General features: G+C 48.5%; 1 protein-coding gene across 2 annotated transcripts in view; it reads left to right on the top strand.

Moving 5' to 3' along the window:
- The window catches only part of LOC119441326 (U2 small nuclear ribonucleoprotein auxiliary factor 35 kDa subunit-related protein 2-like), a 112,171-nt gene that overhangs the window by 84,736 nt on the left and 5,254 nt on the right, over positions 1 to 22,181 (top strand). For both annotated transcript variants that reach the window (XM_049661164.1, XM_037705946.2), the window contains one exon: positions 5,537 to 5,630. In XM_049661164.1, the coding sequence (XP_049517121.1) occupies positions 5,537 to 5,630 (94 nt within the window). The remainder of the gene's footprint in view (positions 1 to 5,536; positions 5,631 to 22,181) is intronic.

Here is a 22,181-nt window from a genome sequence, read left to right on the forward strand (position 1 = left end):
AACAGATGGGACCCTACTCTTATGCTAGCTAACGTGTTGTTGTACCTAAGAGGCACGGCTAAGGTTTGGTACGAAAACCACGAAGAGGAGCTAACCAGCTGGCACCAATGCAAAAAAGTGAAAAGAGTTGTTTGGCCTCCTGTGCCCAATCCCCCACGGAGTCCTATGTCTCGTATGTCCAGGACATGCTGGCACTTTGTCGTAAAGCCGATCACGACATGACAGAAGCTGAGAAGGTCAGGCATGTGCTGAAGGGAAATGCTGACGACGCCTTTAATCTGCTCATGTGCAAAAGCTGTTCTACAGTTGATGCTATTATCAAAGAGTGCCAGCAATTCGAGCAGGCCAAAAGCTGACGCGTCCTGCAACCATTTGCCAGACTTCCCAATACTGCTGCAACGTCGACGTGTGAAGATCAGCCCACACACCAGCATGCGTCGCCATCAGAGGACGAGGTGCGAATCGTTCGACGTGAACTGGAAGCGATGGCGCCCACAACTTTCTGTTCGCGTAGCCCAGACGCTACCCCTCTTTCAGTTCCCCTCGTACAAGCCATCGTTTGCCAGGAACTTGAAAACATTGGTTTACATTCTGTCTGTGCTGTCGAGAACTCCAGAGTCAACGAACGCCCTTCTACTATGTTTGCTCCACCGCGATGCTTCTCTCCGCGTTATCGCAACCCGACTGAGTGGAGAACTGCAGACGACCAGCCGATATGTTTCACCTGTCGCTGCATTGGTCCTGTCGCTGCATTGGTCATGTCGCTCGATACTGTCGCAACTCGTGGCCTTCAACACCTCGCACGCCGACCAACCTGAACCGTTTTGATCGAAATGCCCGCCGTGTTTCACCCTCCTTCGAGTCTAACAGCGCCGACAACTCTGCCAGGAACACGTGGTACAGTCGCTCACCATCGCCATGCAGACACCAGTCTTGTTCACCGCAAACACGTCGCCCATCTTCCCGTTCACCGAAGCGACGTCGCCTTTCATCCCCTGCGGCTGTCGGCGGCGTTCTTTTGGAAAACTAAGAACTGCAGCCCTTGGAGGTGGTGCTGCATTGACTACTACTGCAGAAAATCTTCTGTCTGTGCCCACAAAGAGAAGTGTAATTGACGTTAAAGTAGATGGCGTACCTGTCCAAGCACTTATCGACACTGGAGCCCACGTATCTATGTAGCCTACGTAGACATTTAAGGAAGGTCCTCACCCCAGCAGCTGCACAAGTGCTTCGTGTGGCCGACGGTGGCGTGCTGGTCGTTCTTGGAATGTGTACTGCGTGTTTAAGTATATGTTAAGTTAAACTTAGGTTAAGTTTAAGTTTAAACATCTGTTGTTCGCCACCGTATAAACACAGGAAACATGAATACAATTCGTCGGCGTCCCTATTGTGTATCGGATGCTGAACGTAGAGTCATCTTATCAGAAGTGGACAAAATGCTCCGCTAAGGGGTCATTGAACCATCAGCCAGTCCTTGGGCTTTACCAGTTGTCCTTGTGAAGAAAAAAAGGTGGTACCTGGCGTTTTTGCATCGACTATCGCCATTTAAACAAGATCACGTGAAAAGATGTCTGCCCATTACCACTCATCGATGACGCCTTAGATTGCTTGCACGGAGCTAAATACTTCTCGTCCATTGATCTTTGATCCGGCTACTGGCAGATTTCTGTTGATGAAATGGACCGCGAGAAGACTGCCTTCATAACACATGATGGTTTATATCAGTTCAAAGTAATGCCCTTTGGCCTATGCAATGCTCCTGCGACATTTGAATGAATGATGGACTCTCTTCTGTGAGGCTACAAATGGACCACCTGTCTTTGTTATCTTGACGACGTTATTGTTTTTTCTCCCACGTTCAGCAGCCACCTTACCCGACTCGCTGCAATTCTTGCGGTCTTCCGAAAAGCCGGCCTTCAGCTGAACTTCACGAAATGTCAATTCGGGCGCCGTCAGATTACCGTGTTGGGACATCTCGTTGACGCAACCGGTGTACAACCAAATCTGGATAAAGTTCGCGCCGTTCACAGTTTCCCTGTGCCTCGTTCTGCTTCTGACGTGTGCTGCTTCGTCAGCCTGTGTTCTTACTTTTGCCGTTTCATCAAAAACTTTGCCGATGTTGCTCGCCCTTTGACAGATCTTCTAAAGAAGAACACGCCATTCTCATGGGGCCTGGAGCAGGCTTACGCGTTCGCCGCTCTCATCGGCTTTCTGACCACCCTTCTCATATTGATCCATCTTCAACGACCGAAGTCCACACTGACGCCAGCGGCCACGGCATCGGTGCTGTTCTCGTGCAGCAGCAGAATGGTACCGAGTGCGTGATAACTTATGCCAGCTGCCTGCTGTCACCTTCTGAAAGGAATTACTCCATCACCGAGCGTGAGTGCTTGGCTTTAGTTTCGGCTGTCGCCAAGTTTCCGCCATATTTGTACGGCCGCACGTTTTCGGTCATTACAGACCACCATGCCCTCTGCTGGCTGTCTTCCCTCCGGGACCCGATAGGATGGCTTGGTTGCTGGGCTTTGCGGCTCCAGGAATTTTCTTTTATTGTCATCTACAAGTCTGGACGTCTGCGCAAGGACGCTGACTGCCTCTCTCGTCATCTCGTGGATCGTCCTGATTATGTTGCACATGATCCGGAGACCTGCTTGTTGGCTTTCATTGACATGAGCGACATGCGCGCTGAACAACATCGCGACGACGAGTCCTTGCAGCCCATCATTGCCGGAGTGCAATCTGGCAGCACCGACAGCACGTGCCGTATGTTTGTGCTGCACAACGGCATCCCCTACAGCCGCAATATCAATCCTGAGGGCCCTGAGTTTCTCCTTGTCCTTCCTTGTCATCTGCGATCCGTCGTTCTCAAACAACTTCACGATGCACTGACGGTGGGACACCTTGGAGTTTTGCGCACATACGACCGCGTACGGCGCCGGTTCTTCTGGCCGGGACTCTACCACTCTGTGCGTCGTTATGTCGCAAAGTTGCGAATTGTGTGAGTGCCGGAAAAAACCTCCCCTGCCATCTGTCGGACAACACCATCCAATTGAAGTTCCCTCTGAACCTTTCTATCGCGTAGGCCTTGACCTGCTTGGCCCTTTTCCGACGACGACTAGAGGGAATAAGTGGATCGCTGTCGCTACCGATTACATGACATGCTACGCGATAACCAAGGCATTGCCGACTAGTTGCGAACTGATGTCGCAGATTTTTCTTCTCCATGATGTCATCCTCCACTACGGTGCACCTCGACAGTTAGCTAACGACCGCGGCCACTCGTTCTTGTCTCGAGTTGTTGATGACCTCCTCCACTCTTGTGCCACAGAGCATAAGCTGTCCACTGCCTACCACCCACAAACGAATGGTCTTATGGAACGTCTCAACCGGACACTCACAGAGATGATGTCGATGTACGTCTCCAATGATCACCGCGACTGGGACGCCACGCTGGCCTATGTGACATTCGCGTATAACTCGTCCCGACATGACACCGCAGGATATTCACCCTTTTATCTTTTGTATGGTCGTGACCTCACATTGCCATATGACACCATCCTACCTTCTGTGACACGTGTTACAACTGAGCATGCTCTTGAAGTCATCGATCGCGCTCACATGACGCATCAAGTCGCCCGATCTTGTCTACTGGCATCACAGGATATATACAAAAAGAGCAGTACGATCAGCGTCATCGTGATGTTAAGTTCGCCCCAGGTGCTTGGGTGCTCCTCAGGTCACCATGTCGTTGTGTCGGTCTCTCCCAGAAGCCTCTCTCTCGCTACACAGGGCCTTATGAAGTCCTACGTCAAGTTAACGACGTCAATTACGGGATCTCGTTGTTACAGTTTGATCCATCCTCAAGTCCGACGCCAGTTGACATCATGCATGTTTCACGGCTGAAGCCATACTTCGCTCGCAGTTCTTTGCCTGACATCGGCGCTTCAGCACCTGGGGGTCCTGTTACGGAAGGATAAGAAAAAAGAAGACGACGATCGGAGAGACGCTGGCTGCTGCGTGTTATTGCTGGTCAGCTATCTTGACCACATTCACTCTGCTTGTAAATACATTCTGTCTATACTCCCAACATCCCTGTAACAATATTTTAATAAAAATTGTTGAAAATCGCATATTTTCAGAAAACGAAACTATCAGGTTTACAACTCTGTAACTCGGCAATAAAAAAACAATATCACAATTATGTAAATTGCATCTAATACTAGTACATCTAAAGCGGACAAAATTGGTGTATTAAGCATGCCTCTCAAATACACCACTAATATGTGAGTAAGACCTTTGCAAAAGCCTTGTAAACCAATGTAACAAATTCATGTAAGACATAAATTGATATACCAAATTTGTCCGCTTTGACTGCAATACCGGATGCAGTTTACATAACTGCGATATCTCTTCTTGGTGCAGAGCTACGAATTGGTAAACTTGTTGCGTATATTTTTTTCAAACATACCATTTTTTGAAAAATCTTTAAAATGTTCAGGGCCTTAAATCGAAATTACGCTTCCAACAGTCACTAAAATTTAACTTCCTCTGTCAAATGCAACAAATTTCATTGAAGTCGTCCCTGTGGTTATTTCAGAAAAGTGTTTCTGCATTTTACATGTATTTGAATAGGTGGCATCACAGTAGGGCCCGAGCTAAAAAGCTTCCTCTTAACCCTTTCAGACGCTATGTACACAATTGTGTACAAGTGCATCAACAGCAAAAGCATTGATTAAAGTGAGGATATTTAAAATGTGTCCCGCAGATCTTGAAATGCTTCTGATTGAGATAGGGCTGCAAGGTTGAATTACACAGGCAAATTGTTATAGTAAAACGAGTATGAAGGTTCGGCATTTTGCTTGGTGTGAGTATGTCATTGTATGTTCACTTCTTTCATTGTTTTTCACAATGTGTTGCGCCAGTATTTTCATATGATGTGATAGGGGCTTTTCAAGCCTGGTAGACATGAAATAGTTAATGTTCGCATATCTGATGTTCCTGCAGTGAGTTATCGCATGGTGTCCACATTCTGTAAACTTGACAGAACTCACTAAAGAACTGAAAACTCTTGATCTATTTCGCAGCTGTAACCTTTTTATGATTCTGAAGATGTCAAAAATGTGAAAGTAAGTTTTCATTCAACACAACTAATTGGCATCTGAAAGGGTTAAGGGAAACTTTGAACATATGCAACACCTCTTATTGCTTTTTGCATTTTGTTTAAGTGGAATGCACTGGTAGTATGCTAAAATGACAATCATCCTGCAGTACTCTCAGGTTGGTTCTACTGCAGTTTTGGCCACATAGCCATGGAAAAGTAGTCTGTGCAAAGAAAACTCTAGTCCTGATAAGAAACAGTGAAGTTAGTAAGGTAGTGGAACCAATTCATGTGATTCCATTGCACTGCCACATTACTGGAGCTCATCCGTTCATTTGTTGCACCAATACCAATGCACCACATGCTGAAAGGTGTGCACATTTTCACCGCAAAACAGCATATCATGTGCACTGCCATTGTGCTCTTGACTGCTTACAGGCTTGTTCTTCCGGCGTGCCTGTCCCAAGGGTCGTGGCTGCAACTTCCTACATGTTTTCCGCAACCCAACGGACGAATGTTGGCACGAGAGCAGGTGAGCTGTAGTGCTTCTCCGAAAAAAGGCCACGTCAGAAAGGTTGGCCAAGTGTTCGTATGAGAGCCAACTGTGTGTCTGCAATTAACCTCGTTGATACGATCTTCTAGGGAACCAGAAAATCTAAGGTCAAGCCCCAAAACATGCGAAAACAGGCTTACGTGGTGACAAACTTGCTAGCAAAGCTTTCTGTGGCGTCGAGTGATACTGCTCCACATAACACGTGCGTTATGCAGAGCAGCACCACTTGACATCACGCAAACTGCAGTCAACACGCTTTTATTGAGCAACATTAAAATAGCTCGTCAGTTTTCGCTGAACTTTCTTTTTTTTTCAAAGTCTGTAAACAAGTTCATCTGAAAGTAGAAAATGTAGCCGCCGTTTTCTCACTCAACTCTTCACGCTTGTTGATGATGGTGTTTAGTGTTGTAACCGGCAAACCAAGTTCACTTGCCAGATGCACACGCTTCTTCTTTGGGTTTTCTTCAAACTTGCAGGATATCGAGTTTTTCTTTCAAAGTCAGCGCCTTGCGTTTCCTTGACATAGCCACGGAGGTCACGCCACCACGAGGCCAAGAATTCTGAAACAAAGGAACACCGTAGAGCAGCGTGACACAATGAGCGATACGACTGGTGGATGAGAGCAAGGCTAGCCACATGACCGCCTGAATATCTTGCCTGAAAAGCCAACCAAAACAAGCGCAAGCGGAAGCTCACGCTAGCAGACGATACTACGAGTGCAAAAATAGCGCTCAGGCGGGTCCGCGTAACACCAGAATGGGCAGCTCTCATTGGTATGCTTTGCTCGCAGCTCGTTTGCCGCCGGGGTGCGCCACAATTTAATTCGCTCCAGCACCGATCCCTCCCACGACACGTAAAACCTGCTTCGTGGCAGCTATTGTGGCACATGTTTTCCCGCCGCCGGTGCACAGCGCTTTTTTAACCTAGTGTCGCCGGCCCTTAACACGTTGTTCGTGGGTCGCTGGAATGTAATTTAATCTAGTACACTTGAATATAAAGCTACGAGTTTCAGAAATACCAGTTTGCAGTCGTATCATCCAATTTCAGGTGAAAACGTATTATGCAGAATCGTATCAACGAGGTTCCACTGTATTAAATTCAGTTTATTTTTCTTTTGCAACAATGTTGTGGAAGACCAAGCAAAAAGCTGAGCAAACACTTTGAAAGAACCTGACCATACACACATCAATGTAAATTAGGCTTGGGCAAATATTCTATATTTTCTATGATTCAATAGAATATTATGCTATGCAGTATTATGTTATGCAGTATTCACTTCAGATTGAATTTCAGCATTTGGAATTTTCTAATTATACAGAATGAACTAATGGTAATTTGACAACAAGCACGATTGACAGTTTCAGTTCCCATGAGCAAATACATTGCTGTTGACATGGCCCATACCAAGACAAACCAAAGACAAAGTTGACCAATTTTTCATATTATCAAATTTTTGGATGGCATATGTCATTTGTGTGCACGATGTTGGAAAATGGCACTATTCAGGTTGTCTTCCTCAAGGTCCACATGCTCGCTTTCGTTGGCACAGTGTTTTTTTGGAAACTAAATGGCAACTTCACTTGCCAGCGCTCAACGAAGCAGTGTCGCCATGATGAAGATTCGCTGCTCGGCTGTGTGGTGGCGAGCGGAAACTGTCGCGAGAAGTTTGCCACTCATCGAGTGGCTCATCGGTGATCCGGCCTGAGATTATGTGCACGAGGTAGACTGAGCGTCACAGAAGCAGCATTTATGTCCACGGGCAACCGCCTGAAAACTACAGTGAGCGTGCCCGTTAAGTTTGTCCATGCGATTTCTGGACAGAATGGGTCAAGCCTGCGTGTAGGTAGAAAGCGCCAAGTTGAATTTGGGCAACACTGCCTAAACTACCAGCATCACACAGTCAAAGTCGTGTGTGACATTTGCACTTTGCTCAATGGAGATGATGTCCGTCGCACATTGGGCCACGTGACAGGCAAATGCAAAACACCCTGGCGGCCTCGACCATCGTGAAATTTAAGTATACTGAACTACAACACAGAGCAGAAGTCAGTAAGTAATTTCTACTGCTGGGCATACTGCTCGCATTGCAACAAATTTTGAACTTGCGTTTTTCCATAAAAATATCTGAATAACAGCACTGGAAGTAAGCTATTTCCTGAGGTGAAACTGTTCCCATCTTTGCAAGTAAAGGTGCCCCCCCTCCCCTTTGTTTTTATTTTGTCAACTTCTGACTTTTGTTTTCTGGGTTTTGTGTAAAGATCACAATTATTCACTTCAAACCAGGAAATAGATTTTTATACCAACCTAAGTATAATGAATGCTGTGGCCTTTTTCTTCGCCACAATATGTGGTATACAAGAGTGCCACTTGTTGCGCTTGCTGCAAGTCCGGTGCACGACCTGCAGCAGTGTAGACTGAGCCAGACACAACACCCTCAGCATACGGCACGTCAATCAACACAGCTCACCGCATAGGGTTGCTAGACGTCTGTGTTGGTTGAGGGGCTGCGACCTCTGTGCTGCTATTCACACTATTTGATTCGAAATTATTCAGCCAAATTACTGTTCAGAAGAATAAGGCTGAAATTTTTGCAGCTGGGGTTGCCACATTTCACTCTCGCATGACGTAGAACTGTGTAGTGGAAGTTGGTGCACTATGGTTGCCAAGCCTGCTCAGATGGTTGGTGGTGCGGTTACTAGGTGGAAGTTGGCATGCCATGTTGTGCTCGTTGTGTCGGTGGCATTGTTTCCATGATTACAACAACTTCCGCATGATTCTCGGGAAGTTTTCTTAAAATTTCATATTCATCAATAGACGGAATGGATATGCCGACTGTTTACTCCCTCTTTTTTTGGATATTTTATTATTTTGGCTTCTTTCAAGCCACCACAATGATAAGTCTCTTTTAAACACAATTTCTTGCTTCCTCTACAATAAAGAAAGACACAAGAAGAGCCCAAGCCTATATTTCCTCATATGTATTTGTTGAAATTATTTGAATGTATGTATTTGTTATAGTTGTGTGGTTTTCTTATTTTTGGTGATGTCAGGAATTTGAATTTGCCATCTCGACTCCTGCCTATAATAGAAAATTCATTTGTTACCCTCGCACGCCCATCACATCACCATATATGATAAATGAATAACCTCTGAGTTTCGGGCTTCCGCAGAACTTGTGCAAGGTGCAAATCCGCAAAACAGATTTGCAGCATTCAGTGTTTCTGTGCTTTGAGTTGCTGATTAATTTGGCATTGCTTGGAAATCTGCTGGCCCCCTGGTTCGCTCAGATAGTAGAGCGACTGCCTTTAGAAAGGTGTTGGTCCTGTGTTCGAACCTTAACCAGGACAAATTTTTCCTCCAATTGGAAGAAGCTCTCTGCATTAAAATTGTTAACTGAGCAAGTTGATACGCATTCATGCTTAGGTTCTTGCAGCGCTCACAAAGACAGGGACAAAGAAAAGAAGTGTTTAACTTCGTATCTAACTATTCAAAAATAATAAGGCAGGGCATTGCTTTTTCATGAGTGCATTCAATATTGCAGAAGTCGTGTAAGAATGGCCTACATATAAAGTTTCAAAGAGCAAGTAGAAAGATTGGCTCAAGCAGCGTATCCAGTGTATGTCATTGCCCAAGCGTACGAAAAGATGCACAAGTCTTTAAAAATTAATGAAAACCAAGCTGAATAGGGCGAACGGTCCGGCAGACCACGGAGAAAGAATCATTTAGGAGGCACAACTCGACTCCTTCCCACATCCTCATAATGTCACGCAGTAGTGTGGCGGCGGGTGCTGTGACATCGCCGCCTACCGAATGGTGACCAAACTGTGCCAGACACCTCACGCTAGACACCTCACGTATAGTCATGTGATGGTTCGTCGAAGTGATGCAGCAGATCCGTCTTACGCGGAGAGTGCGAGATCTTGTTGACTGCTTGATGCCAGAGTGCTGCCTTTGCATTAGATAGCTATAGCTTGCGTACACTAGCTGAACACGATGCTTGTTGCTAAACGAGACGGCAGCTGTTACAATCTGTTTTCGCTAAGCTGGCCAGAGTGCCATGAGACAGGGGCCAACCGAACACGTGGCTGCAGTGGAAAGTTAGTGTGCAAATGACTTGAAGGCTCAGACGCGCATGCCTCTTTCATGACCGAGCTCACCTGGAAGTCCCCAGCAGCTTGGAGGTTGTTACTGTCATCGACGACAACTTCTGACTCGTAATGAGTACTGTCCACCTTCGTTTGCTTGGCGCTGCTTTCACCGGTAATTTTACGGACCCTCTGGCCCGCTCTTGGTTTTTTTGCTGGGCACTGGTCAGGTGGAACTTCCAGAAAAAGGCAAGTTAACGTCCCAGAAGGAACAAGGACTTTTTCGTCTAGTCAAGGATGACTGCGCCTCCAAGCTCAGCGTAGTATTTACACCTGCTGACCATTCCCTGGTGAAATGCTTTTTGTAGGTGTAGTCGCTTGTTGTCAGTTTTTGAACCTCTCTTATAAATAGCTCTTGCCCATTCTTGCAGGCGTTCAGGGTCATTTGGAGCTTTGAAAGTTTGAATGTTTTCTGCGCAGGACTTGTATCCGCTGTAACAGTTCGGGAGGAAGCATCGCCGCCCCATTGTCGCTAATTACTGAACACTTACATAGTGGACACTTACATTGTAGAGGAGCAGTGGAGGAACTCCACAACTTACGAAGTTATGATCCTGACTGCTTGAAGCGAGCGGCAGAGGGGCTGCGTTGCTCTGCTGTTCAGTCTGTCCACGTCTGCAGAAATAGAATTAAATATTGTTTCCCCGCATATTAGCTATGTGTGTCACATGCTCTGATCGGCATTTTTTTGTGGTGCATGTTAATAAACTAGAAACAATTCTCGTCTTTTGTTACATTGAAAAACTTGCGAAGCACCAAGGAAGTTTTCGTTACGCGCTTGGCTACGATTTCAGGTCGTCTGCTCTTTCGAGTGTGCTAGTTTTTTGCTCTCATTGTCGCATAAAAAGGAAGTGATCCTACATATTAATCTTGAAAAAAAATATTGGTACTAAAATTGTCTACGTGTCTTTTATTCCTTGACCACAAACCATGTGGTGCAAACCACGCTGGCACAAACCATGCTGGCCATAACTTTTTTGGTGGCATCCGGCAACCTAGGGCTAGCGGCCAGTAGCAGACAGCGCCAGATGCCATCGGAGACCGTGGCCACGCGCGCTTCACTCCGAACGCGAGAGAACAGAAACGTAGTTCCTTGTGGCGTCGCAAGGGTCGCCGCATTTTCGTTCGCCAACCCGCAATAGCACGCCTGAAGCTGTGCATCTCTTGCTCACCCAGTGTAACATTATTGCGACTTGCGTGCGCGCTGGCGCCGGCCCATAGTTTCGCCTCCTGTTATTTTTTCTCCATTCTGCAGGCCAAAAAGGTGGACTGTCATTCTGTATGTACACAGACTTGCACACGGCCTAAAAAATGTGGTGAAGCGTTACTGTGCGGATGGGGTTTTTTCATCACCCCAGAAGCTCACGGGAATGTGTGCAAAGGTACAGAAACACATCGATAAACATACGAAAGGTGGTGGTGGTGATGCAGGATTTGGTGTGATGCCCATGTTAAAATTTATAGATTGCAAGGTGGCTATGGTGTATCAGATACTGATATTATGCGAAAAAATGTACATTGGCCAGAGTGGAAGATGCGTCAATGTTGGGCTTAGAAAACACCAATTTTTGTTATCAGAGGCGAGACCTTTTTCCCTTGGTGCTCATTGCCGTGAATGTGGCTGTGCGCTTATTTTTGAGGACACAATGGTCCTTTCATGCCACAGACTGCCGCTTGCAAGGGAAGTAATCGAGACTTTTCATATCAGACGGTAAGGAGATGGGTGTGTTAGCCTGCCATGCATGGCCCTGGGTGGCATTGAGTGTAGGTATCTCAGTAGTATGTGTAAATGATGATAACCACGATAAGGCAGTCGTGCATCCATGTGCAACGGTTTGGGTTGTTGTACCTTCCTGCTCTTCTGCTATATATATATATATATATATATATATATATATATTCTAAAGGTGTTGATTCGGCAGAGCTTGGAGCAGCGCAGCGTCAACGGTCAGCGCAGTAACAGCTTCCCAGCACGAGAGCCGTTGCTGAGCGAGAGCGCTCGACCCACTAGCGTTTAGAGCCAGTAGCGCTGTATCCACTAGCGTGTCTCTCTTCTTCACTGCAATCACCCCCGGGAGCGATAAGGGAGCCATCCGGCGACCTAACAGCTCGTCACGATGAGCGGGTCGAAGTAACGCTTGAGACGGTCGACGTGGACAATGTCTCGTCCACGGCGGCGCATGTCTGAAGATGGCTCAACTGGTTCTATTACGTAGTTCACAGGGGATGCGCGTTCGAGAACATGATAAGGGCCTTCATACTTCGGGACCAGTTTTGATGAGAGACCAGGGGCAGTGAAAGGGACTGAGAGCCACACGAGCGCTCCCGGATCGAAGGTGACCGTGGAAGTGGCGTCACCGCGAGAGCTCCTCTGGCGCTCTTGATCATCGGAAGTAAAGACCCGTGCTAGGTCGCGGCACTCTTCTGCATGCCTGACCATGGCAGAAATAGGCACACACTCGGATGCATCCGGCCAGTACGGTAGAATGGTGTCAATGGTGTTGCGAAGGGTGTCGACCATACAGTAAGAAATAGGGTGAAAATCCAGTGGTGCTCTGCGTAGCGGTATTATACGCATAGGTCACGAAGGGCAGAATGGTGTCCCAGTTCGTGTGGTCGGAGGTGACGTACATTGAAAGCATGTCGCCGAGTGTACGGTTGAAGTGTTCTGTGAGGCCATTCGTTTGAGGGTGGTACACTGTAGTCATACGATGAACAACATGGCACTCCTTCAGAATCGTTTCAACTACTTCCGACAGGAAGACGCGGTCACTGAGCAGTTCTTGAGGTGGACCATGCCGCAGGATGAATCGGCGAAGAAGGAATGAGGCAACATCGCGCACCGTAGCTGCTGGGAGAGCGGCGGTTTCGGCGTATCGTGTAAGGTGATCTACTGCCACAATGGCCCAGCGGTTACCAGCCGACGTCAAGGGAAGTGGCCCATACAAATCGATGCCAACGCGCCCGCACGGCCGGGTAGGGCAGGGTAGAGGCTGCAGACCAGCTGGCGAGAGTTGGGGTGGAGATTTCTGGCGCTGGCAGTCGGGGCATGAGCGAACGAACTTTTGAATGTAGTTGTACATTCCTCGCCAGTAGTAGCGTTGTCGGAGGCGCTGGTACGTTTTGAAAAGTCCCAAGTGTGCACACTGTGGACCAGAGTGGAACGATGCGCAGATTTCAGAACGCAGGCTTCGAGGTACTACTAATAACCACTGGCGGCCGTCAGAGGTGTAATTGCGTCGGTGAAGCAGGTCGTCGCGAATGGTGAAATGGCGAGCTTGACGGCGCAACGCACGAGTGAAGGAAGTCTATGATGGAGGCAATCCAGGGGTCCTTGCGCTGCTCGGAAGCAATGGTCTTAATGTCGACGGAAGAAACGTCAATCTGGGATAGTGAGCAGTAGGCACTGTCGTCAGGCAAGGGAGAACATGAGAGGGCGTCAGCGTCAGCATGCTGGCGTCTGTTGTGGTACAGTACGCGGATATCGTAATCCTGTAAGCGCAGTGCCCAGCGGGCGAGACGACCTGAGGGATCCTTCAATGACGACAGCCAGCATAGTGCATGGTGGTCCGTGACGACATCAAATTGGCGACCATACAAATAGGGCCGGAACTTAGTAAGCGCCCAGATGATTGCCAGACATTCTTTTTCCGTGACGGTGTAATTGGTCTCGGCTTTAGTAAGCGTACGGCTTGCACATGCCACAACATATTCAGGAAACCCTTCTTTGCGCTGCACTAGGACAGCGCCGAGGCCAACACCGCTGGCATCTGTGTGTACCTCAATAGGTGCCATTGGGTCGTAGTAGCGCAAAATGGGAGGAGACGTCAGCAAACGACGGAGCTTAGTGAACGCCTCGTCGCACTCGGACGACCACGAATGGAGTGGTCCATTGCCTCCAAGGAGCTTTGTCAGTGGCGATATGACGGCAGCGAAATTGCGAATGAAGTGCCTGAAGTAGGAACACAAGCCTACGAAACTGCGCAATTCTTTGACGGACGTCGGTTTAGGGAATTCGGCGACGGCACGAAGTTTGGCTGGATCGGGGAGGATTCCATCCTTCGAGACGACGTAACCTAGTATCGTGAGCTGCCGCGCTCTAAATCGGCACTTCTTTAGGTTCAGTTGGAGGCCAGCATTTGCTAAGCACGTCAAAACATGCCGTAGGTGTTGAAGGTACGTGCTGAAGTCAGAGGCAAAAACAACAACGTGGTCGAGATAACATAATCATATATGCCACTTCAAACCGCGCAGAACTGTGTCCATCATGCGTTCAAAGGTTGCTGGCGCATTACAAAGTCCAAACGGCATCACGTTAAATTCGTATAAGCCGTCGGGTGTGACAAAGGCTGTCTTCGGCCTATCGACGTCTGCCATGGGTACTTGCCAATATCCGGAGTGTAAATCTAGAGATGAAAAGAATTCTGCTCCTTGTAGGCTATCGATAGCATCATTGATTCGCGGCAGCGGGTATACATCTTTGCGAGTGATCTTGTTCAGGTGCCGATAGTCTACGCAGAACCGTACCGAGCCGTCTTTTTTCGTAACAAGGACTACAGGAGATGCCCATGGACTGTTCGAGGGTCGGATCATTTCGCGGCGAAGCATATCCTCCACTTGCTCATTAATCACACGGCGTTCTGTGGCAGAGACGCGATATGGGCGTTGCCGCAATGGCGGTTGGGAGCCAGTGTCAATATGGTGCATGGCAGCAGACGATACAGGGAAGGTTGCCCGACATCAAAAGAAGAAAGAAATTCTTCTAAGATGCGCAGAAGCTGAGAACGCTGAGCTGGGTTGAGGCCATCGGCAGTAGATGAATCGAACACACCTGTGACTGTGGGCAAAGAGTTGGACATAGAGAGAGAACTGAGCGTGCTGTAACTGGCACAGGACGTGTCTTCGGGAGCATCCGTAATTTGTACGGCGTGGATCACTTCCACATAGCGAAGACATTCGCCTTGAAGCAGCATCACAGGGTATGACAAGGGGTTACAGACGAAAATAGCTGTGGAGCCCTGTTTGACGTTCACTGTCGCAAATGTAGCAGCAGGCCTTTTCGATTATAAAAACGGCCGGATGGGGGAAGTAGTGTGATGGCGTCAGAGAGGCTGCTGCTATGCATAGCGACAATCACTGACGAGCTGGGAGGCACGCTGGTGTCGTGCCTGACGAGTAGTTTGTTTATAAAAGAAGCTTTATCGGCAAGCATCATATCTGACATCGGCGACAGTTCTAGTTCAGCCCGTGTGCAATGAATGACGGCATTGTGGCGGCGAGAAAGTGCCACCCAAGGATAACTTCGTGGGAGCACGATGAAATCACAATAAATTCGATGGCTTAGCCATGCGGAGAAGCCGGACTACAGGAGACATGCGGAGAAAACAACATCAGGGGACGCGTGAGAGTCGCGCATCCCCACACAATGGGGTATGATAATGGAAGGAACTAGGTGAAAGGACACATTGCATAAATGATTATCACAAGCGTGAGTCCAGGCCCATGTCGCCTAAGAAACGTGAAAAAGCACACATTGCCTCTGTTGTCTGACAACTCTGTGGCCCTGCGCCTAGCAAGAGGTCCTCCGACAGTGGTCTATTATATAAATGTCGCGAGGTGACTGCCAGTGTGAGTCTTTCGCGTGCATACTTAGGGCACATCACGAGCACATAATCTCTATAACACCACACACTGAACATTCCGGGGAGTCTGTCCGTCCAATGATGGTGCAAATATTTGCGCGTGAAAGCGATGCCTAGCCGCAGTCTGTGTATCAAGCATGTATGAGGGCATGGAATTCCACGCAGAACAGGAAATTACATATCGGGATCCAGCCTTTTAAGGCGAACGTGATGAGCGTCTGGCTGGGCCCAGTATGTTTTCGTCGCACTGCTCATTAATTTCGACAGGAGGCATGTGATGTCTGGTCTAGAGAACGGCACTACAGTTCGTAGGCCATTGCTGAGGGCGCGCTTTGCTTCAGCATCGGCCATCTCATTACCATTGAGCCCACAGTGTCCCGGGATCCATTGGAACACTATGCGGTGGCGTTTTTCTTTAGCGCATGAAAGTAGCTCAGCGATCTGCAGTGCCAGAACCTGATATGCGGTGTGGCGCAGGAAGCATCTCAAAATTTGCAGCGCGTCCGTGAAAATGCACCACTTTGAGGTCTTTCCCCTCAGATGTGGCGAATCGCTTCCCATATAGCCACAAGCTCTGCAGCGGTTGAAGTTGAATTATGATCTAGAATGAAACCTCGAGTCATCTGCTGGGCTGGTATCACCACAGCTGCTGTCGACGCCGTTGGTGACCCGGACCCGTCTGTGTAAACATGAACATAGGTCTGGTATTCTGACCAGATGTATGCCAAAGCAAGTTGTTGTAGTCCGCTAACGGGAACCAATGATTTCTTTAGTATGCCAGGGACGTGCACGCATACCGAAGGTTGAATCATCACCCATGGTGGTTTGACGGGGTCATATGGAAGGGCATAGCCTGATGTTATTTGTGGTAGATGGCTGCGGAGTGCACTTGTGAAACTGCTGTCCGACCGCTCATGTAGAACCGACGTCAATGGATGGCAATGGTGTCGTGTAAGTAAGCGTAGATATACTCGAAGTGGTTCGTGGGACAGGTATACCAATAATGGGCAAACGCGAGCTTCCTCAATTGTGCCTTTGTTGGAGGCTCGCCGTGGCAAGCCGAGGCATATCTGGAGTGCCTGCGCTTGAACGCTCTCTAATGTCCGTAAGTAGGAAATACTCAAGTTTGAGAGTATCGGGAGGCTGTATCGAATGTAGCCTATAAATAGAGACTAATAAAGTCATAGTAGGGAGCCCTCCGTGGGGCCCTATTTCATGCCTGCTACGAAGCGAAGAACATGGCAAAACAGATTAAGTTTTTGCTTCAACATATTTACATGCCTCGACCACGACAAACCGCGGTCAATGATAATGCCCAAGAATTTGTGGTGGGAGACATAAGGTATTATAACACCGTTAATGGAGATCGGATAGCGGCAGACGGATTTTCGCGTAAATGCAACCAGAGCACATTGCTCAGCAGCTAAGAGCAAACCCTGACGCCGCATGTATCGTGAAGTAGATGACACAGCACGTTGTAATCTCGCACGTAGTTGTGGGCATGTTGTACCAGAAGCCCAGATGCAGATGTCATCTGCATATGCACTGATGTGGATGTGAGCTGGAAGTTTGCTCACCAGGCCAATCAGTGCCACATTAAATAATGTTAGGCTGAGAACTCCTCCCTGAGGAACTCCACGGCATACCTGATGACGATTAGTCTCTCCGTCAGGTGTGGACATGTAAATGAAACGGCTGCTGAGATAGTGTCATTTTTTAGCGTATCGAGTGCGAAAAACACTTTGCGCTGGACCCGCCGGGGTAGCTCAGTCAGCTAAGGCGTTGCGCTGCTGAGCTCGAGATCGCGGGATCGAATCCCGGCCGCGGCGGCCGCATTTCGATGGAGGCGAAATGCAAAAACGCCCGTGTGCTTGCGTTGTAGTGCACGTTAAAGAACCCCAGGTGGTCAAAATTAATCCGGAGCCCTCCACTACGGCGTGCCTCATAATCAGAACTGGTTTTGGCACGTAAAACCCCAGAAAGAAGAAGAAGAACACTTTGCGCTGGGACACACTTCAAAAACGTAGGGAAGTTCTTCAGTTAAAATTTTTCCATAACATATCTCATTCAAGAACTGGAATTAACCGAACCCAATACAGTAAAAGCTCGATGATACGAATCTCACGGGGTCACGAAAAATATTCGTATTAGCCGAAATTCGTATCATCGAAACACAATTAAAACTACTGTCGAATCTCGAACTTGAAGGGGCCCGAAAATTTGTTCGAATTAAAAGGAGGTATTTTTGAAGTATTCGTGCACCATAGCACGATGCACGAACGGTGCGAGTCGTGAAATATCGCGGCGCGCAAGCGCATAGCAAGCGCGGGCCACGAAACTGCCCACACCGGCTAACGGTCGCTTCCCGATAACGACAGAAAACGAAGCTTCAGGGAGCGAGCGGGCGCCGCCGGTACACGGGTGCGCGCGGAGAGCGTCGAAGGTGAGGGAGGAGGGCGGCAGGAAAGCGGATTTGGCCGCGTCAACTCCGCCGCTTCGGTGGCTCCCCTCCCCCTCCCTCTCAACTCCCTCATAGCTGTCTCACCTTCGACTCCGTGCGCACATCTCCGTGCGCGCCCGCCGCCGTGCTGGCGCCAGCTTATTTAAGCCGCCCCCTGAAGTTACGGCTGTCTAGAACACACTAGTAGGCACGTACACGCTTGTTCCAGCGCGATGCAGAAACGGCGACCTTGCAATTTGAGACAGGGGGAAATTTTCGCCGCGGGTTCTTTTTTTTTCCCCCGTTCCTTCGCGCGCGGCATTGCGGGGTCTCTCCTGAGCTTTTGCTCTATGGCGGTGTCGGAGCAATGCTGGTCGGAGGCGCCGCCGCGTTATTTGGCGCGCTGCTAAGAGCATTGTCGGTACGCGGTATGTTCGAAATAAGCGTGTTTGAATTAACGAGATTCGACTGTAGCTAAATTAAAGAGTCAGAGGTGAACTCACTCAGGCACATGTACGTAAAAAATGTCACAGTTTCGCCCTAAGGGCGAAGCAATGAATGCGATAGCAACACAGCAATGTCATACGAAGTAAGGTGAGCAACTTTGGTAGCAATATGAATTGTAGGAAACATGAGCCGATTAAGTAAGCAGGTGTGCTGCGGCGTAAGTAGACCGACATGAGGAGAGACTCGATGACCACGAGAAGGCGCGTGTGAAACGGTGGTGTTGATGAGAAGCGCTGCCGGTGGGCAGCGCGTGCGAAGGGACACACCTGTAGCGCTGCACTGCCGATCCGGGCAGCATTGCATGTGTAGCGTGCATTGGAAAATGTGGCCCGACTATTACTAACTGTGGTGTGAGCGCGCACAAACAAACATGAATAGATCACACTGAATGACTGCAGACAACGACTGTCAAAACGCTGGCAGCAAGCGCATATACGCCGCAGCGGGCGAAGGTACGTGAGGTCTATCGCTTCAACGGAAACTGAGCGGCGAATGCACAGCGCATAAAGGTCAGCGCCGTGTGGAGATAAGAGACGGTGCGAGCGAGCGACGAGCGCGGTTGTTGGCAGAGTAGAAATGCGCCCCCCCCCCCCCCCCGCTCCCTCCGGTGCTAGCTTCCCGCTTCCTGCTTCCTTGCTTGTGCGTGGAAGATTGAGTGCGTTCGCTCTCCGTGACAGCGTGCGTCCCCGCACGCTTCCGCTCGGGCATACGGTGCGCGGCGAAGATTTTATCTATACGGAACCTCACGGCGACGGCGATGACGACGGCGACGCCGACGGCAGAAATCCGGTGGAAGTGTCCATATAATTGCTATCGCAATAAAAGCATTTATTTCTTGAAGCGCCACCGCTTCAAACTCTTCGCGCCCAGTCGCGGAGTCCGCGCTGTCCGGCGCCGCGCCTCTGCACCAAAAGAGGAGAGAAAGCGCGTGACTGCGCGCTGTTCTCTTTCGCGGCCGCCGGTGGGGCGGCGTTTATTATTGCGACAGCAATTATATGGACACTTCAACCGGATTTCTGCCGTCGTCGTCGCCGTCGCTGTGAGGTTCCCTATAGATAAAATCTTCGCCGCGCGCCGTATGTCCGAGCGGAAGCGTGCGGGGACGCGCGCTGTCACGGAGAGCGAACGCACTCAATCTCCCACGTGCAAGCAAGGAAGCGGGAAGCCAGCGCCGAAGGGAGCGGGGGGGGGGGGGGGGGCGCATTTCTACTCTGCCAACAACCGCGCTCGTCGCTCCGCCCGCACCGTCTTTTATCTCCCCACGGCTCTGACCTTTATGCGCCGTGCATTCGCCGCTCAGTTTCCGTTGAAGCGATAGACCGCATGTACCTTCGCCGCTGCGGCATTTGCGCTTGCTGCCAGCGTTTTGACAGTCGTTGTCTGCGGTCATTCAGTGTGATCTATTCATGTTTGTTTGTGCGCGCTCACACCACGCTTGTTCATTCAGTTAGTATAGTCGGGCCACATTTTCCTACGCACGCTACACATGCAATGCTGCCCGGATCGGCAGTGCAGCGTTACAGGTGTGTCCCTTCGCACGCGCTGCCCACGTGAAGCGCTTCTCATCAACACCACCTTTTCACACGCGCCTTCTCGTGGTCATCGAGTCTCTCTTCATGTCGGTCTACTTACGCCGCAGCACACCTGCTTACTTAATCAGCTCATGTTTACTACAATTCATATTGCTACCAAAGCCGCTCACCTTACTTCGTATGACATTGCTGTGTTGCTGTCGCATTCATTGCTTCGCCCTTAGGGCGAAACTGTGACATTTTTCGTATCAACCGACGCAGGCTGAAAATCGATTCGTAACAACCGTTCTCTAGCACGTTGCAAAGTAATGGGGCTCGGCCGGGACCACAGAAAAATTCATATCATCCGGAAATTCGTATCAGCCGTGATCGTATCATCGAGCTTTTACTGTATATATTTAGGCCTGATTATGTGTCCGTCTGAAGAGACCATTCGCTCAAAGTTAAAGAATACAGACTGACCTCTTCAAAATGTCTTTCTTTCCCAAAACAATTTCTGACTGGAACAAATTGCCTGAGTGTCCATAACATCAAATGACTCATTTTATTCCTTGCTGTGAAATTTTTATGTTTAATAATTTTGTGTTTTTCCCATCTCAATGTTATTTTTTTTTTCGCCGCCTGTGCACAGTAGTACTTTGTGCACCTTTTCCTTCTTTCTGGCACTGTAATGCCAGAAATGGCGCTGTGGGTACTGTGATAAATAAATAAATAAAAAGTGTGACTAGCATTGCTAGCGATGTAAGTTATGTGAGAGTGCAAGGACTAATTGTTTGTTATATGAATGCCAAAGTACCGTATCTGCTCACATAATGAACACACTTTTTTCCCCAAAATATATGCGCAGAGTGGGGGGGGTGCGTTTATTATGCAGGGTAAAATTTTGAGCTATTGTTTTTCCATGGCCACCTCTAAAAAGGTCGCACTTTCGCCTAAAAGGTGTACCATTGATTGAGATAGCAAATGCGTAGAGAGCTGTACGAAGTAAGGATAGTAGTGTTATCCGTTGTATAAACTTGCAAAGTAATTTAACCAGCATGGAGTCTGCGCGCACAGGCAAACATGAACCAATCACACTCGATGACCGTGGACACTCACTGTTGAAACGCTGGTGTGAGGAAGCGCGGCAACAACAGTGAGCGAAGTGACCTTCGTGCCGTGTATCGCTTCAACACAAACTGAGCGGCGATAACGAAGCACGCACAAAGTTATAAGCAACAACAGTGAGCGAAGTGACCTTCGTGCCCTGTATTGCTTCAACGCAAACTGAGCGGCGATAACGGAGCACGCACAAAGTTATAAGCCGCCGTCGCACCTAGAGTCGGCCCCTGACACAGATAACTTTCACAATAGGGCGTGCAATGTGCAGTTGCAAAAAGCCGCCTCCCTCTCTCCCATCCCATCAGCGCCGTGCACGCGACGAAATACGGCATGTTTCCTCCCCGCTTTCCTCCCTCGAACATGGGAGATAGAGCCGCGATCGTCGGCGCCGACGGCAAAAATGTGCCTGGAGTGTCCATATAAGTTCTATCGCAATAAAAGTAGGAGAAACACGGTACAATTCGGCATCCGATATGGCGTCCGATACAATCATACCCACCGGACGCCATATCGGACGCCGAATCATACTGTGTCTCTCCTACTTCACGGCAGCAAGTTCAGGGTGCATTTATTACAGGGGAGAAAAAGAAATTGAAATTTTAACGACTAAAGTTCGAGGTGCATTCAATATGCGAGTGCGTTCATTACCGAGTAAATACGGTATTTATAACTACTAACATCTTCAAGTTTGGTACCATTCACATTGTAGTCCGAAAGTTCACAACAGTTCGAAGAATGCGAGATTTTCAAGCTTTTACACTTGGTTGGGTTAAGGGTCATTAGTCACGTGCTACACCAGTTATATATACAGTCAAGATCAGTTTGAAGAAGGTAGTTATCAATTTTATTGGTTATTCTACAGTATAGGACAGTCATCAGCAAATAACATTATAGAAGAGTCAAGCTTATCTGGAAGGTCATTATTATAGATTAAACAGAGTAATGCACCCAGTACTGAATCTTGAGGAACACCAGATTTAACTGTACAGGAGTGTGAAGAACAATTATTAGCTTTTACATACTGAGTGCAGTTAGCCAAAAAGCGTTCTATCCACTTCAGGATGTTTGGGTCGATGTTTAATGTTCGAAGTTTAGAAAGCAGCAGTTGGTGGGACACCTTGTCAAAGGCTTTTGCTAAGTCCTACTGGTATTCAGTCAACTGG

Source organism: Dermacentor silvarum, chromosome 2 (genome assembly GCF_013339745.2).
Source record: "Dermacentor silvarum isolate Dsil-2018 chromosome 2, BIME_Dsil_1.4, whole genome shotgun sequence".
NCBI classification, from domain to species: Eukaryota; Metazoa; Arthropoda; class Arachnida; order Ixodida; family Ixodidae; genus Dermacentor; species Dermacentor silvarum.